General features: G+C 42.8%; 1 protein-coding gene across 1 annotated transcript in view; it reads left to right on the top strand.

Moving 5' to 3' along the window:
• Nucleotides 1-10,215, top strand: part of cacng2a (calcium channel, voltage-dependent, gamma subunit 2a) — a 57,201-nt gene extending 46,986 nt beyond the window's left edge. Inside the window, exons 3-4 of the mRNA XM_034142410.1 lie at nt 6,932-7,072; nt 8,226-10,215. Of these exons, the coding sequence (XP_033998301.1) occupies nt 6,932-7,072; nt 8,226-8,761 (677 nt within the window). The 3' untranslated portion in view covers nt 8,762-10,215. The remainder of the gene's footprint in view (nt 1-6,931; nt 7,073-8,225) is intronic.
• The last annotated feature ends 7,164 nt before the right edge of the window (nt 10,216-17,379 follow it).

Raw genomic sequence — 17,379 nt, 5'->3', positions numbered from 1 at the left:
TCTTGTGTGATTTTTGTCTTGGTGTCTCAGTTGCAGTGCATAACACGTCATATTTAAAATATTGACTATTTATGACTCAGGTTGCATTTGTGATGCCACAGTGGCATTGAGGAGGACTAGCTGTTGTAAAAACCCAGCCATGGGGCCTGCATGGGTGTTGAGTTTCATTAAGTAGTTTGTCAGCCAGCGCTGAAGAGTGCCAGCGCTCGGACACCAGCCTGAGCTGCAGCCGTGCCAATCAATACAGCACACACAGTATCCGCTCTCACCCTGGGTCTCTGGGAGCAGGCTGGCACGCATGCTGCCTGGCGGGGCCTCCACCACACATTACTATAGCTGCTGCGGTCCTGGTGCAGACCCCGACAGGCCGGGAGGAGCACCACCTGGGCAGACATGGGGTGAAGGCAAAATGCAGCATGTGTCACTCGATGTTCAGATAATACGCTCATTCACAAGAAAGGGAATGGGCGTATTGTCAGTTCTTATATTATCAGGCCAATAAATGGACATTGCCAGGTGTTATAACTTCCATTATACTGTGTCAGATGCGGTAAACCACACCTGCCTACACACAGTTTTAAACAAATGGTTAACGTTTTGAATTTTAGGTTAAGATCATAATTCTTATTTTTGTGATCAGCAGAGAAACAAACATAAAATATGAAGTGAAAACGAATCTCTAACATAGTTTTAAGAAGTCACATGATTTGTAAAATGTTTTGTCCCTGAAAATATAAAGATTTTTGATTCTATTATTAGAGACTTACATTTTTTTGATTTTGATTTTGACTTTCATCCTCCCTTCCTCTCTTACTTTCCAATCTCTTGGTAACTCCTCGCCTCATGTGTATAAGGATAATGGAAACCAAATACTGACAATAATCATTGTGCAATAAAAGAAGAAGAGATTTCCTCCATCTGGGAGAAAGTAAACTTGTGTGCCAGTTCTCCTTTCAGTTACTGAAAGGAGAACCATTGATAGTACTGGTAAATAGAAAAGTGCCAATCATAATGAAGGAAACCGCATAAATACATCAGAACTGAGTTTAAGTAAAGCTTTGTTTTTTCTTTATCTTTTGTCTTATTTGTGTAAAGCTTTGGTGCAATTTCCTATCATTTGTACTATAAATATAAATGTAAAAAATCTGTGTAAAGTCAGATTAATCTCTGTATTTGCAAAACTCATTAAGTGACTGCCTGTCAAGCTTTCCAATCCAGCAGTGCAAATATTACATTTACAAAGTAAAGTAAACTAGCAACTATATTGATAATGGTTCAACTCAACATATCATTTTCCAGTATTACAAAGGTCAAGATTAACCCTAAACTCCAGGAGGATCAAGGTTGAAAACCAGCTCGAGAGCAAAGTCAAGAGGCAACTAATGGCGCAGTTCCACTGCAGCGCGGAGCTCGCTTTAAGCGTGCCGTGTCGTGCCGTCCCCTTTTTTGGTTGTGCTTCCACTAGGCCTAGTTCCGGCGCGGCACGGCGCGGGGCCACTTTTTCACCTCTTTTCTGGCCCTAGAAAATTGTGGTTCTATCGGGGCCAACAAACAGGGCTGAGTCGGGCTGAGTATGCTAAACTAGAGAGAGGAGCGCTGGCAAGAGGGCTAGAACTACAACAAGATGGACATATTTGACCGTGATTTAATTGTAATACACGTTTCAAAATGATGCCGAAGTAACAACATACTGATACCGGTTAGTAAAAACCATGAATTAATGCTTTGTCAAGTCTGCAGACAGACGGCAGGGGAAAAACCTTTTAAAATGCGTGTTTTTCTAGATGGAGATTGGCTAAGCTAACGCAGTATATGCTCTGACCGTCCACACTCACAACAACGGCCTATACAGACATAAATAAAGCAGCGACTGTATTCACCATGACACAGGCAGTCTGTGGTGTGTACTTGTTTAACTTTTGTCGAGTTTCTGAACATATATAAGGAGCTGTGAGCTCTGAGTGCTAACAGCTAACGGCTGTGTTGTGTTTCTGGACTTCTCATTGAAGATGACGTCACGGCTCCACCTACACTGCGTTACTATAGTAACTACCCCAGTTCCTAAACTGTAATGGAAGCGCAGCATGAAGTGAGTCGGCCCTGTTAAGGCCCAACGCGGCCAAGCCGTACCGAGCCGTACCGAGTGTGGCCGAGGCCGACCGTGTAGTGGAAATGCGCCATTAGTAACTTTGACAATCTGGCAAGTAAGTGGACATGAGCTGATGAGGAAAGTGGGAACAGGTGAGCAGGTGGGCTGTGAAGGTCAAGGGGAAGAAGTGGTTACTGCCATGGATACATAAAAAGGAACTGGAAACAAGGGAAGCTGAGTTGTCATAGTGGCCAAATAATTACCAGAGAACACGATAAAATGGAGAGTTTAAGTAATCGTCAGAGTGTAGACCTGGTGTTCAGCCTAAGTGGGTGTCACATGAATGTGGGTGTCATGGGGGGGGGGGGAGAAACAGAAGATGCGCCACTCTGTTATTGTGACCTCGGCCCAAATCAAAACGGTGACCTCACGGCTAATCACAGAGCTCCCGAGAGCATCCTTTCATGTGGGCCGAGGCGAGGGCTTGAGAAACACAAGACGCTGCGGAGGTCGCTGCTGTCATTAGCTATTAGCACCGAGGTCAAAGCTTTCATTTGGATGGGTTCGTTGTTTTCCAGCAGCTGGAGATTGACAGCTTTTTACCACACAGGAGCATCACCAGAACAAAAGCCATCCCTGCAGCCCTAACGTACTTTATAATGTCACCCTGACTGACATCATCGCCACTCAGCAGCCCTCCTGCAGGCTATATCCACTGTCAATTTGTAACAAATATCACTAAAGTTGCCCCTTCAATATATCTGTGAATGGCTATCTTTGCACAATAAGTCGGTAAAGTAAAAAGTACTTGTTTACTACTGGATAAAAGCCATTGTCTGACAAAGAAATATGGTCCAGATATGACCTTTTTATCACAGTTGATGTTATTCAGTTTTAGAACATAATAAAAGGCACACACCAGCTTGATATATCAACATTGTGCATGTGACATAATGGACTTGTTCCTGCACTCACCTGTCCAGAGACACGTCCCTGTCTATCTGTCAGACTGTCAGTCTCTCTGCCTGCCTCCCTCAGGGCTCCTGCTGTGCCTAAACATCCCTCCAGGCAGGATCCAAATCTCTGACAGGGGCTCAGTAAAGATGTGAAACCTCCTGAATGTGTTGATTTTAAATAGGTGGCCTCTTGGATAGAAGCAGCCTCACTGCCTCGGGGCATAGTTATTGTCCCGTCTTCCTCCAACAATTCCCGGCAGCCCAGCAACAAGCTGCCTGGACACACGGCTGTCTGAGCCTCATACGTACGCCATGAGAACTCTGACTCTGACACTCGGTGTGATGCCAAGTGCATCCTGACACGAAAAACCTGAGGCTAGGTAGAGCAGCACGGTCAGCCAAACCTGAGGGCAGCAAGCCCGATCCAGTGCATAGGCGCAGTGAATGTTTAGAGGTCACGGTGAAGGTCACTGCACTTTTTCAATGTTCTGCTAAAACATGGATGTTCTTACGAAAAATGCATAGTACCAGAGAAGTGGGAATTAAAACAGACAGCTTTGAATACAACATTGAATATAACAATTGACTGTCCGCTGCTTTGTCAAAATAAAAAAGGCAAACTGACCTCACTGTAATCAGGTTTAAATAGAGGTGAAATGATACAGGATGTAGATGATGCGTTTAAGTTTTAAAGTTAACAGTTTTAACCATTTTCTCTCTAAATTTGCCCACAACCGAGCCTCTGGGGTTTCTTAGACTTCAGTGTCACCTTGAGATCCGGCACTGTTTAACACCCCCTCTGTCAACAATCGATACCTTTGGCCCTCCATCCCTCTTTTGTCTTTGTCTCTACCAATGAAGCTGATGGATGAAAAAAGAGCGCCGGTGCCCTCTCCGCAGGTAATGGGCTGGGAACGGCCGTGTCAATATCTTCAGGGTTACCAGGATGGAGGGGGAATTTAGGAAGAGTGATGCATTAAGAGCGGGACACAGGAGCAGGGTCAACTCTCAGGACAACTTAATATTGAATCATCTCACCTCACCGGGAACCCTAAACCCCACAATCCCCTCTGGTTGCAAGAGGGAGGGTGTAGGGAGAAACAAACGGTGGGAGGGCAAGACGATGCTTTCTCCTTAAATCATCTTGTGCTTTTACTGAGTGAGAATTAAGTGAGAGATTCAAAGTAAGAGAAAAATAATAACTGAGACATGCTCAGTGACAAACACGGCAAGATGACCGTGTGCACCAGAGAAAAAAGACAGATGTTACAAATGTGAAGGATGGTAAGTAACCGCATTAAAAAGTATTCTTCATCACAAAGATATGAGCTCAGGTGAGGGGCTGTTTCAATTAAGGTTAAAGATAGCGATAAGCACATCATGATGTTGAATGATGACATGATAAACGAAGGTGTGACAGGCAGCAGAGGCATTAAGGTGTAAGGTCAAAAACACATTCATAACGGCTCGCTAGTGATGCGTAACGTTCTTCAGCTCACATCCTACTGTATTTAACAGATAGTGTCAATGCGCTGCTCTTATGAGTCAAGTTTAAAGGTTTCATACACAAAAACACACATATATGAAGATAGAACAGGTCGTTTGTATATTAATTACTACAATATTTCTTGAGTTTTTCCTTTAGCCATATTACAGGTCATTTTAATTGTATTACTAAAATAAATCACACAAGTATGGAGAACCATTAGTTCCTCAACCACAAGTAGGGCCTTCCTTTTGTTGTAGTTTTTTCAGTGATGGATTAATACATTCATTTGTATTAAAAGCCTCTTTCATACCCAAGTGACCCCTGCAGCTTGCTCTGTTTATAAACCACCCCCCCCTGACACTGTGACGTTTGTTTGCCATCAGTTGATTAGATCCAAACCAATTCATGTTTTTGGGTTCATTAAAGTGTACACTAAATGTTATCCCATGCTGCCTGTTGAATTAAATATTCTGTATCTAAGGTTTTAGGAATTACAAATGGGCCTGCTGGAATTGAAACCAATGTCCCCCACGAGATATAGATTTTTGTGTACACAAGTGAAAGGTTTTGCCCTGGTGATGGCACAAGCAGAAAGGTCACAGGGTCACTAAAATCATTAGTATTCTGCCTTGGGGGAAACACAAGTAACCGTATGAAATTACATGGCAGTCTGGTCAGTACTTGTTGAAATATATACTCCAGACAAACAGATGATGTCAGCGCACTTAAAGCTCACCTATTATGCTATATTTGAACAATATATTATAGGGCCATATCTATACAAAACATGTCTCTGAAATGTTTTGCTCAAAATATTAAACAGATCACCCATCGTAGCCATGCCTCATAGCCCTGTTACATCGTTTTTAGAGATGTGGGTAAGGAGGAACAGAGAGAGGGTTGTATTTTCAGACACTTTGTGATTCTCTTGACACACCGGGGTGATATATGTATCTATAAAAGACATCAAAAAGTGCATTTTGCATAATAGAGGACCTTTAAGACCATTTAGCAACATGTACAAAAAACATGTTTATAGTATGCACTTGGAATGGGTGCAATATTCATACATGCACCTGAATATACAGTTCAGAAAGCATACTATGCAACTTCCAAGCTAAATGTATCCCATAGATTCCTCTGAAACCTTTTTTAGTTTCATGTAAGAAGCCAAGAATGTACTTCACACTCAAGTAGGAGAGTTTTATATTATGCCAATCAGTGCAGTGGTTCAGTTATCCTATTGTTTCATTAATGAACCTTACAAAACCTGTTACTGTTGGTTGTTGGTGACTGTTGAGAGCCCAATGGAGGGTGAGCGGTGGTTGATCTGTTGATCGCCCGCCTGTAGGATAAGGGTGAATATCATTCTGAGTCGGGCCGAGGAACAAAGCCTTGGGGTGTTGGGTGGGGGTAGAGGATAAGTGGATCTCTGTTAGAAATAAGGGTGGGGGGGGGGGGGATTGAGTGGCAGCAGGTACAGGCGGGCAGATGGGCCGCCAGGAGAGCCGGCGGGTCCCTGTGGAGATGCAGGCGGCCGAGTTCAGTGCAGAGCCACCCAGCCCGGAGTCAGCACTTTGGGAAGAAGCTAGGAAAGTGCTGAGGCGGCATTCATGTGGGGAGATGAGGTGAAGTGGTGAAAATTTAACCAGCCTGATGAAAGTTTAAATGTGCATTTTAAACAGGCAAGGGGGAGGAGGGGGGTGGAGTATGAAAGGCTTCCTCATTTTTTCCCCCAACAACCGGCTGCTTTCTCAAACTCCACTATGACTCTCATTGTACCTGTACACATGATGGCACAGCTCATCTTCGACCCTGGTTTGACCTCGAAAAGCAACATCATATCCCTAGAAGTATTTGCTTCTTGATAATTAGCTGCAAGGACACTGTTTAACTTCAAGGACGCAGGCTTTATCCCTCTGCACTGCGGCCTGGCTCGTATACATGCCAGAGCCCCAGAGCACTTTTGTTGCCATTCACATGATGCTACATAAAGCAGCCAGTTAGCTCTGTGGGCTGCGGACAAGTGTGCAGAGACAGAGAGAGAGAGGGAGAGAGGGAAGCGGTGTTATTACATAAGGTTGGGTAACAGGCTCACTGTGGGGATACACACTCACTAGACAGTGTTGATGGAGTCTTTCACAGGCCTGATGGGGTGTTGATTAGGATGTGCTCACACATGAGGAGCAGATGCTGAAATGGATTCTAATGTGCTTTTCCTCTCTTTGTTTCTTTTCACTCATCTTCTCTTTTATCCTTGCACTCTCCGCTGCCATTTCCCCCTCTTCCTTTGTTCTACCCTTGGCTCTTCTCCTCAACACCAAAATCACATCCCATTCTCCCTTCTCGCTCTCCTTCCCCCCTTTTTATTTGACCATCCTCCGCTGATTTATACAGGTGCGGTGCGAGCCTCCAGCATCTTCCCCATCCTCAGTGTCATCCTGCTCTTCATGGGAGGCCTGTGTATAGCTGCCAGTGAGTTCTACAAGGCGCGCCATAACATCATCCTCAGCGCAGGAATCTTCTTTGTGTCTGCAGGTGAGTGAAGTGCACACAAGTGAAAACAGAAGAGAATCAGTTGGTCTGCAAGCAAGTTGTGTCTTTTAATACGACCTGGTGATAGATACAATATTTAAGAGTTACTTTACATCATGGTTGCCATTTTATGCTACTTTATATATTCTAATCCACTACAATTCAGAGAGAAACAATGTGTTTTTACGGTATTTTAATCTGACAGCTAACAGAGAATTTCCACACTGTTATATTTCTACTTTTACTTACCTTTATCTGCAGCGGCTTCACAATAACATACTTTCATTATTCAACGAAAAGCAGCTTTCAAAATCAACACAAAATATATTTTGTAGCCTAATTTTACAGCCAGCTATCGTTTAACTTAGCTAAGACCGCAGACTGGAAACAGGGGGAAAAGCTAGCACTGTCCAAAGGTAACAAAATCTGCCGAACACCTCCTAAGCACATTATACATTCTTTGTTGAACACAAACACGTTTTGAGGTGTTGTTAGGGAGTTTTTGTTACCTTAAGAGCCAGGTGAGCTGTTCACAGACTTTGTGCAAAACCTAAGCTATGAAAAGGTGTCGTTACTTACTTCTCCAGTAATCAACAATATACCATCACATCAATCCAAAAGTCTACGTTCGTTGCCTCTTGAAATGCAGCTGCAAGTCACTTCTTCTATTCTTCCTTCTCTTGTCCTCCTTTCTTTTCTCTTGATTCTGTTGCTGGGCTAAAAGCCATCCATTGGGACTCATTTCTAAAAATATTGTGTCCCTGACACACTTTCCCTACATTTCATCCCCCCAGAATTACCATGTCATACATTTCTTCATGTGTGACTTAACTATCAAGTCAGAGTAAATATATATGTGGATGCATGATGTGGTGGATTATGTCTGTCTCAAATGGTCTGCATCAAAAATTGAAGCCGCCTTGTTTCTCGCTGTAAGGGCAAAGATTAGGAGACTCAGATCAGTCATGTTGGATGGGGAGTTGGACAGGATTAGTACACTGTGTACAGTGCATGAATCAGAACATATTTGGTATGATACTGCGTAATAAGTTAAGCATGCACTAAGAATAACTATGAGCTCATTCTGACTGATACTTTGTGTCATGTTTTCATTGTGTTTTCTCCTTATTTCTTCTTCTACCTCCCAACCCTACAGGCCTGAGCAACATCATCGGGATCATTGTGTACATATCAGCCAACGCGGGGGACCCTTCAAAAAGCGACTCGAAGAAGAACAGCTACTCTTACGGCTGGTCCTTCTACTTCGGTGCCCTCTCCTTCATCATGGCTGAGATGGTGGGCGTTTTGGCCGTGCACATGTTCATCGACCGGCATCGACAGCTCCGAATAGGGGCGCGTGCAGCCGACTACCTCCAAGGCTCGGCCATAACGCGAATCCCAAGCTACCGCTACCGCTACAGGCGTCGCTCGCGCTCCTCCTCCCGCTCCACAGACCCCTCACACTCCCGTGACACCTCGCCTGTGGGCCTCAAGGGCTTCAGCGCGCTGCCATCCACGGAGATCTCCATGTACACGCTTCCCCGGGACACCCTCAAGTCCTCCGGCACGCCCACCGCCACCTACAACTCGGAGAGGGACCACACCTTCCTGCAAGTCCACAACTCCATCCAGAAGGACCTGAAAGACTCGAGCCAGACCAACACAGCGAACCGCCGCACCACGCCGGTATGAGGGAGTCGACACAGGCCAGCGGAGAGCGGGAGACACGGGAACCCCTGTGGGTGCAGTCCGCCCCAGGAGAAGATGGATTTCCATGTTTATAGACATTTGTTCTTTTTGTTCAGCTGCATGACTTTTCCATTACCATTGTTGAGAGGGCTTCAACAATCTGCTGTGTCCCTGGATTGAATGGCAGAACAGTGAGAATGGGTCAGAGTGTGAGATCTGTCATTTTTTGCGCAGGGTTTGTTTATGAGGTTTTTGGGCACTGAAAGGGAGGGCGGGAGGGCATTTATGAGATAACGATTTCATGATTTCATTGCCATTTGGTTTGACACTTTTGCCCCACATGTTTGGTTGTCAACATGTCAAGCTCCCCCTCAGCAAGCCAACTGCTCAGATATACACCTCCTTTATTTATTGACTCATTTGTTCATTTTTTGCATTAAAACTGTGAATTGTTACAGTTTGGGATTCAGTAAGAATTAGTCCAATCTGTAATCTCTAACAAAGGTACTATATATATATGTATTACTTTTATAAATAAATTATTACGTTAATAATCAAGAGTTACAGACTTTACCGAAGCAAAAAACAAAAAAAAAACAAGTTAACTTAACCAAGTGCTGTTGGTAAGATGAGAAATGACTCTTTTAGTATCTGTTCATTTGAAGGTTGAGAACAAGAGGAGGGGCTTCAGGTGGCAGCAGTACACGGCGACTGATGCCACCAGAGGCAGGTACAGACAGTCAACAGTAGAATAATATCTATTCTTTTAATAGAACCTTCTCGTCTTTTTCTCAGTCCCTGTTCACTTTCTTTTTTTGGGGGGTCGTAACGGGAGACTTGAACCCCTTAACAGAAAGAGCCAACCAAAGGGGTCAAAGTTCACAAAGACTCCAAACACGACTTCAACAAAAAAAAAAAAGGAAGGAGCAGAGGGAAGGAAAAGAAGAGGACGCCAAACACAAAAATAAAAACAAGTTAAATATGAAATAGTACAAGAAAAGCTAAGTGACAATTTTCAGAAATTAAATGCATGCTATAAAATTACAGCAAATCTGCTCTTGAGAAACTTAAGTTTTAAAAGTTAATTATTATAAGGGGAAAAAAAGCAAAGACGCTAAAATTTAAAGTATTAATGTTTTCATGTGTGTTTTTCTTATTTTTTATTTATTTAGTTCATTTTATCTTATTGCTTTTGTGAGACAAACCAAACAATCTACATTGAACAAAACTGCTTTTTTAAATGGTTTGGTTGATTGATTTATAAATATATAAATATATGTATGTATGTATTTTATTTTTAAAACTCACACAGCCTTAGTCATTTCTTTGTTTCTTTTGATTTTTAATGTGTTGTTCAATTTAAAATGATTCTTTAAAGGTGCCAAAACCGAATGATCCTATACTTGGATGCATCAAGTCCTGATGAATAAAATACGAACCCTAGGGGGAACAAATCACCATGTTTCACTGCGTGTCTCTAACACACTTTAACATATATTACGTTCTTGTTTTTAAGTACTAACATTTATGGCTGTCCCATCATCAGATCTACAATTCTGTTTCCTTTTTACAGAACGGCAGTATGAGTAAACCAGTAGTCCTCAAAATGAGCCCCTTCAAATGAATTATGCTTGTGACTTACATCACAAGTTGTGACCTCAGTGTGGATGTGATTGACAAACACTTTCCAGTTCCAGATTGTTTGATTTCAAGGATTTTTAGAGTCCATTAAAAAAAAAAGAGCAAACCCAGTGTCTTACATGAAACAAGCAAATCTTAGAGAGTCTTAAAAAAAAACTATTTGTTGCATACTTTGCATATAGGACTGTTAAAAGTTAAAAGTTTGGTGATAATGAGGATAAGGGGCTATTCATTTCCTTTCCCATTATATGCCTATCGTCAATTGGAGTGCATCCACTTTTGTATGTATTAGTCAACCAAACAAATCTTTTTAGAAAGAATGCTTCATACCTAGCAACAAAGTCAACCCCAGTAAGGTAAAAATGTATGTCCCCTCTTAGAATATCACAATATTACTGTATAATTAATAATGCACTGATGTGTTTATCACTTTAGTTAGAATTGTAATACACATAGTACCTAGAAACTAAAGTTATCAAGTAAATGTTAAGTAAAAATTACAGTATTTGCTTACAAAATGTTATGGAGTAGCAGAAATGGAAATACTCAACTAAGTACCTCGAAATAGTACAGTACTTGAGTATATGTACTTGGTGACTTTCCTCCACTGGGAAAGCATCATATGAGTAGAGTCCTCACAGCCATCGCACTGCTTGTGTGTCTGTGTGTGTGCTCTTGTGCTTCTATTTGATAACCAATCCTAAAAAGACATGAAATGAAGAAACGCGTAAAGAAACAGTTTTGGGCTCGAAAATGGCCAATATTTCCACACACTGAATATCGACACATAATATTGGCACTTGACAACTTCTTTCTAAAATATATTGGCATCAGCCTTTATACAGCCATAAAAATAAAAGCTGAGCTGTCAGACATAAAACCACAGCCTCTGCCTGTTGTTGTAAAATGGTGATAACACGCTGTAATCAACCACTGGGGGTCACAAACCGAACATACCCGATGAAACTCCTAAAGTGGAGATGAGTTTGTGCCTGCAAGTGGGATAATAGAGTCAGAAAACATTTTAACCTCAACTTCCTGCCAGTTGTACGGCTGAGTTTAATATATTCTGCCATTTTTCAAAAAGTTCTTTCCTTAGAGGCTAGAAATACCCCAAAAAAGAATTATGCCTACAACATTGCCTTTAAGTATGCTTAATAAGACATGTACCTTTTCCATGTAATGTTAATACATAAGTCGTATGTAAAGGCTCAAATTGAATATAATGTTCTAGTGGAGTCTTACTTGATGCTGGCTGCAAAGCTCTTGTAAACACCAGTGAGCTTGTTTGTTTTCTCTCTTCGTGGTAAGAAGCCTCGGAGAAGACATTGTGTAAAACACAGACAGTCGTGAAGTCTTTCTAGGACAATCGTGAGAAAGAAACACAGGTTTGCAATAACAACACCAGGTTTATTCTACCGGCAATTTCCCTGTAAAGAGAACATCCAACACCTTTCCACACTGTTGCCCTAAAAGCCAGGCTTTCAGGGTAACATACTGCGCTGAGTGTGTGACGTGTGACACAGTGCTCACTTATGCAGATATACAAAGCCAATGTATTAGTGCGACAAAAGGGGTTTCTTCTCTACTTGAGGACTGTGGTGTGTTTTATAAATGTGTTGAGTGCAAAAAGAGGTCCTTCTTAGCAAAATAAATAATTAAAATAAAGGGATTCAAAGCATGTATACAGATCTGTTTGATAATATATATATGCTGTTCCATGTTAGGCCAGCAGATTTGTCAAATAAGAAAAAGTTTCTAGAAAAAGTGCTGAGATCCTGATTTGCCATTATCTGAGTTCACTGACACAAGCCGCTCTCCATACATTTGAGAGGGGAAATATGTCAACGAAGCAGTCTAAATGAATAGGGCTTTTTTATGTATAGTCATTTTTATTCAGAATTCATAAGCAGAAGTCATTCTACAAGCCCGGATTACACTAAAGAGAAAGTGTGTGTGTGTCGGGGAGGAGGCTTAGAGATTACTGGCTTTCTCATAAAGAAGCACCTGCCTCTGTGCAGGTGTCTGAATCTCATTTTTAATATGTTTCAGCAATGAATAATTCATGGGTTTTTCTACCTTTCCTCGCCTCCTCTTAGGCATATCCTCCCCACTTGTCTCTCTGTCTTCTCTCTTGTAACATTTTGCACATATTTCGCTGTAGGTTGGATCTGCGAAACAGCAGGTAAACGGCTGTGTAAAAAAACATCAATTCTGCCACAGATTGGGAGACAAGTTCTGCCCTCGTTCCATATTCAAGATTCAAGTGGTCTCGGGCATTGGTTCGTGTAAAACTATTTTTTGTCTGGGATACAGTTGTAAACCCACAGGCCTGGTATCACCAAACAGCATATAACATTTACATTTCAAACTTACCAAACCTAACTGAGTAGTTTATTGTTAACCATGTGTAAGTGGTGCTTCAGTTTGTGAACGCTGCGAAAGACAATGGCCAGGTCAATGACACACACAAACACAAAAGTTTAAAATGCATAAACATGATGCGTCATGAAGTTGGAGTGCTGATTTTCCTAATTTCAATAAGATGTAGTTTCAGCTGGTGAAATGGTTAAAAGCAAAACTAACAACACAATATATCTTAAAATATGAAACAACACTGGACTAAAAGGTGCAAGTGACATTAATGTGGTTTATGGTCTATCCAGCACCTGACTGGTTGATTCACTGTGCAGGTGTGGGATGAAGAAACTGTCCCTCCTCCTCCTCCTCCTCTTCTTCCTCTGGCCCATCACAGAGGGGAACTTGAGTCCAGAGGAAGTGAGGCATGCCCTTGAAGAGTCAAAGCCGTTTTATTTATTTATTTCTTGGCAGGCTGACAGAGTTGGACACTGTACAGTGATGTCAGGGAGGGTCAGGCGGCACTCCAGCGCTAATACTAATGATATTCTCGGAACTAATGACAGCTTCCCCCCCCCAGTCGGGGCGGGGCCCGTAATGCCAGATATCCATGCCCTTTTTGCTCAAGGGCACACAGTGACATGTATTGAATATAGGACGAGAGGAAAGAGAGAGGATAGGGGAAAACCTCTCATATGGCATTATATTGTGTGTTTTTGTACGACATGTTATTGTCCTTCCTAAGCTACTGGGCCATGATAACCCTTAGCATTTGAAGTGTTTTGACAAAAAGTTGAACGGCCACTTTTTGGCAAGCATTATTAACTTTTATTAACACCTCAGTGGGTGAGTATACGTATACTTGACTTGAATCACTGCAAATGTAGTGCCCAATAAGCGTCCTTGAATCTCTTCAAACTTTAACTTTGTCAATAGGATTAACAATGTCAGTAATTCAGAAGAAACTAACTTTCATCCCCAGGACCGCCTGTTCTCCTGCTTACCTTAACTCACTCCTCTCCTTAGTCCTGCTGTGGTGATCCAGTGTCTCTGCAGTGATCAAAAGAGGGTGGAGAGCAGCCCAGCGGTAGATGTTGGGGTGGGGTCACTCCAGGGAAGGTATCTGAGGGAGAAGTCGAGGCACGAGGAACACCCTGTCTCCTCTTCTGGCTGTGAACTGTGTTCCCGTGCTTGGCTTTACGTTTCTGTCAGGCTGCAAGGTTAAATAACCTCATATCGAATCAGCAAATGACCTCTCTCTGGACAACGTTCTGCGACAGAGTCAGAGTGTGGGCCCTCCGAAAGCTACAGCCAACTTTAAGTTAACTGAGAAGAAGGCTGAAGAGATGCACTGTCAACGCTGCAATGACAACAAAATGCAACCTGAAATATGTGTTTGTGTGTGTGGATTTTTGGTCAGAGGAATGTTTATCTTTTTCCTGTGCGTGCAAACACTGAATCTGGAATGTATAAGAGTGTGTTTGTGTCTGTTGTTTGTGCTGACCAGAGAACAGTTGCTGACTGCGCTAACCCCGGGTTATTTTTGGGTCATGCAGAGTTGAATGGCAACAGAGAGCTATAAGCACGGTCAACCAACTGAAAAAGAAGAAAAAAAATCATTGGAGCAAACATAGTCTGACATGACACATTCACATCACCCCCCTCTGCTGATACAAGCAGTACGAAGCTTAACCATTTCCTGAATAAAAAATATATGGACCAAAGAGTCTGAGCTATGTCACTGCTATTTTACAAATCATCTGAAGCTTTTAAATCCAGCTCTGAATAGAGGGCATTTCAACAAAAAAGAGAGAGGGAAATATAAAGAGCAGGAACCAAAGTAGGCTACAGCACACAAAGTGCTCTGGGATGCGTGAAGCAAATGGAGCGCCGTGCTCTGCCCTCTGGTGGAGTGATGGGAGACAGAGTGCAGGGCGGCCTCCGTCAGCTCAGGGAACGCTGTGTCCACGGACGGGCCTGGAATACTGATGCCACAGTGCAGGGGTGCAGGAGCTGCAGTCTGCCAGGCCCAGAGGAACGCTCCGATCCTCTGTCCTTTACGCAGGCACAGAGGACTGCTGCCTACTTTGTGATGAAATAAAGCATGATCCTATGTTACATTCTTAATGGATGGAATTATTTGATTCAGAAATAGTTTAAATGATGCTTGGCAGGAGAACAAATGCCTTTTTCTTGTGATTTCTACATGTTTAAATCATGCCTTGTGACTAGACTCCTTCTCAGTGCTAGTGTAAAAAGCAGGGAATGTCGAATATGCTTTTGAACGTCTACTTGGGTGGTTATGTTAAAGCCATTTATCCACGTAACATAAATATATTTATTTTTGGAGTATCTCCAGTTCCTCCACCTGCAGCAGCGTGTGGTGCATTTGATTTCACCTAAAATAGTGTTTTATTTTATGAATGTCTGTTCATTTGATATGCGGTGATATGTAAATGAAATTATGCAGTGCTATATTACTTATCTACCAAGTAGTAAAGAAAATCTCAATTTGGCTCCACATTGAAGAACTACATTAAAATGCTCTTACATGTGTTTGTGTGTGCTAAAATAATAGCATATTGAATATGTTGTATTCCATAATCCACCACTACAGCTTTATTCCACTTAGTCCAGGCAGAATAGCTGATCCTAACAGTACACCAGCAGTGAGATATTCACCCATTAGACCAGCAGTAGCGAAGGCTGTGGCCTCCATCGTGTGTAATAATGGCGCTGTGTGTGTGGTCGTCCCCTCCGACAGTCTGTCCTCCTGTCAGACGCCACGCTGCAGCACCACCTAGCCCATTCCCTCACTCTGCAGGACGGCCCGCCGCTGACTCTGTGCCAGCCAGCTGACAACCATGCCAGGACACACACTAACACACAGATGCACACACCTATTTACACGTACAAGCAACTGCACATGCTCTCACACACTCACATAAATCAAGTGCTTGGCCCTCCTCTGCTGTCCCAGCATGCACCCTGGTTACCTGGCTGCTGTCCCACTAGCAACAGCTGCTACCCCAGGACTGGACCTCAGGTTCCACTGCAGGATAGGATAGGACACACACACACACACACACACACACACACACACACACACACACACACACACACACACACACACACACACACACACACACACACACACACACACACACACACACACACACACACACACAAATAAAATAGAGAGACATAATATACTGGCTTCAATGGTCCCTGGTGATAGTTGGCTTTGTAGTCTCATGAATTAATTACTGAATGTCCTACTTGAACCAAACCTCTATAGGAAGTGACTCTAACCATTTCTTGTTGAAAAGTCAATCAAAAGAGACACAAAACTAGCACAAAATGTTAACTACAAAATGAAGCAAAACAAAAAAAAATATGCAAAATGACAACAAAGTGAAGCGCAATAACCACAAATGGTGCAATATGACCCCAAAGACTTAAAATGGACAGACAATGAAGACGAAGAGATACAATTCTACCACGGTAAGATGTAAAACAACCAAAACATTTTTGCAATACCCCAAAGGACACAAAATGATGACAATAAGAAAGCAGCTGTGTCACTAAAGCAATTTGTGTTTCAGTCGTTGTGTCTTGAACTCAAAGGACACAAATAGCAGATATTGGTTGGTATTATTCCATATAAAAAGCTCATTGTTAAGCATTTGTTATAACAGTTATAAATAATAAATAACAGTGTATTTTTGTGGAGTAAAATGTCCCCCCCCCCCACTTCTTAAAGTCTGTGCCCCTGTACCCCTGCTTCATTGGGCCCTGGCTCTGAGGAGAGCTCATTTGAGATGATGGAGGACTGAACTAATAGTGCAGACAGGCGTTTATGAAAAGTGCACAGAGATGCTGTTTGGGCAGATGTACAGGGTCATAAAGAGAGCGCCTGCTGGGACACCAAAACCCACCTGAATGGGACGGAGGGAGCAATTAATGACATAATTCTGCACTTTTAACGGTCACATTTAGCAGAGGGGGCATTATGTAAAGCAGGGCTGTGGGAGCTTTGAACTGCAGCTCTGCAGCGGGGCAGAGGTCACAGCTCTGGAGCCAGTGATGTAAGCAGGGCTCTCTCCATGGCTGTCCTCTGGTCGCAGGGACACGGGGGGGGGCTTCACCCTGCTGCTGCTACATGTGCATATCTCTATTCAGGACTTCGTTTGTCACAAGTAAAGGAGACTTTCTGCTTTGGTAAAGAAATTATCTCTTGAAATGTTGCTCAACTGAGAACAATTGTCCTTCAACTCCCTTGACTGCAGGTTAATGGAAAGTAGGAGGGACCTTGAAAATCCCTAGGAAATCCACATTTCTGCAAAGAGTGCTGAATATTATGCAGAGACGTCTCAGAGAGGCGCTTTGCAGGACGTCTAAATGGCCTGTGGAGCCCTCTCAGGGTCTTCCTCATTACCTGCTGAAGTGGAGCTTTTAGTTTTGGCAGTGATGAGTCAGAATGGGTGATGTTGGGGCTTAATTACCGTACTGTGACTGCTACAGTTCTGATGTCAGCCAAATGCAAGCCTTACAGCTCAAGGACGTATAGCCAGTTAAAACATGCAAGGTTAGCTTAACAATGGGTGTTTCTCAATGTCGAG

Source organism: Trematomus bernacchii, unplaced genomic scaffold (assembly GCF_902827165.1).
Source record: "Trematomus bernacchii unplaced genomic scaffold, fTreBer1.1, whole genome shotgun sequence".
NCBI lineage: Eukaryota > Metazoa > Chordata > Actinopteri > Perciformes > Nototheniidae > Trematomus > Trematomus bernacchii.
This window is presented reverse-complemented; position numbering and strand designations above follow the sequence as displayed.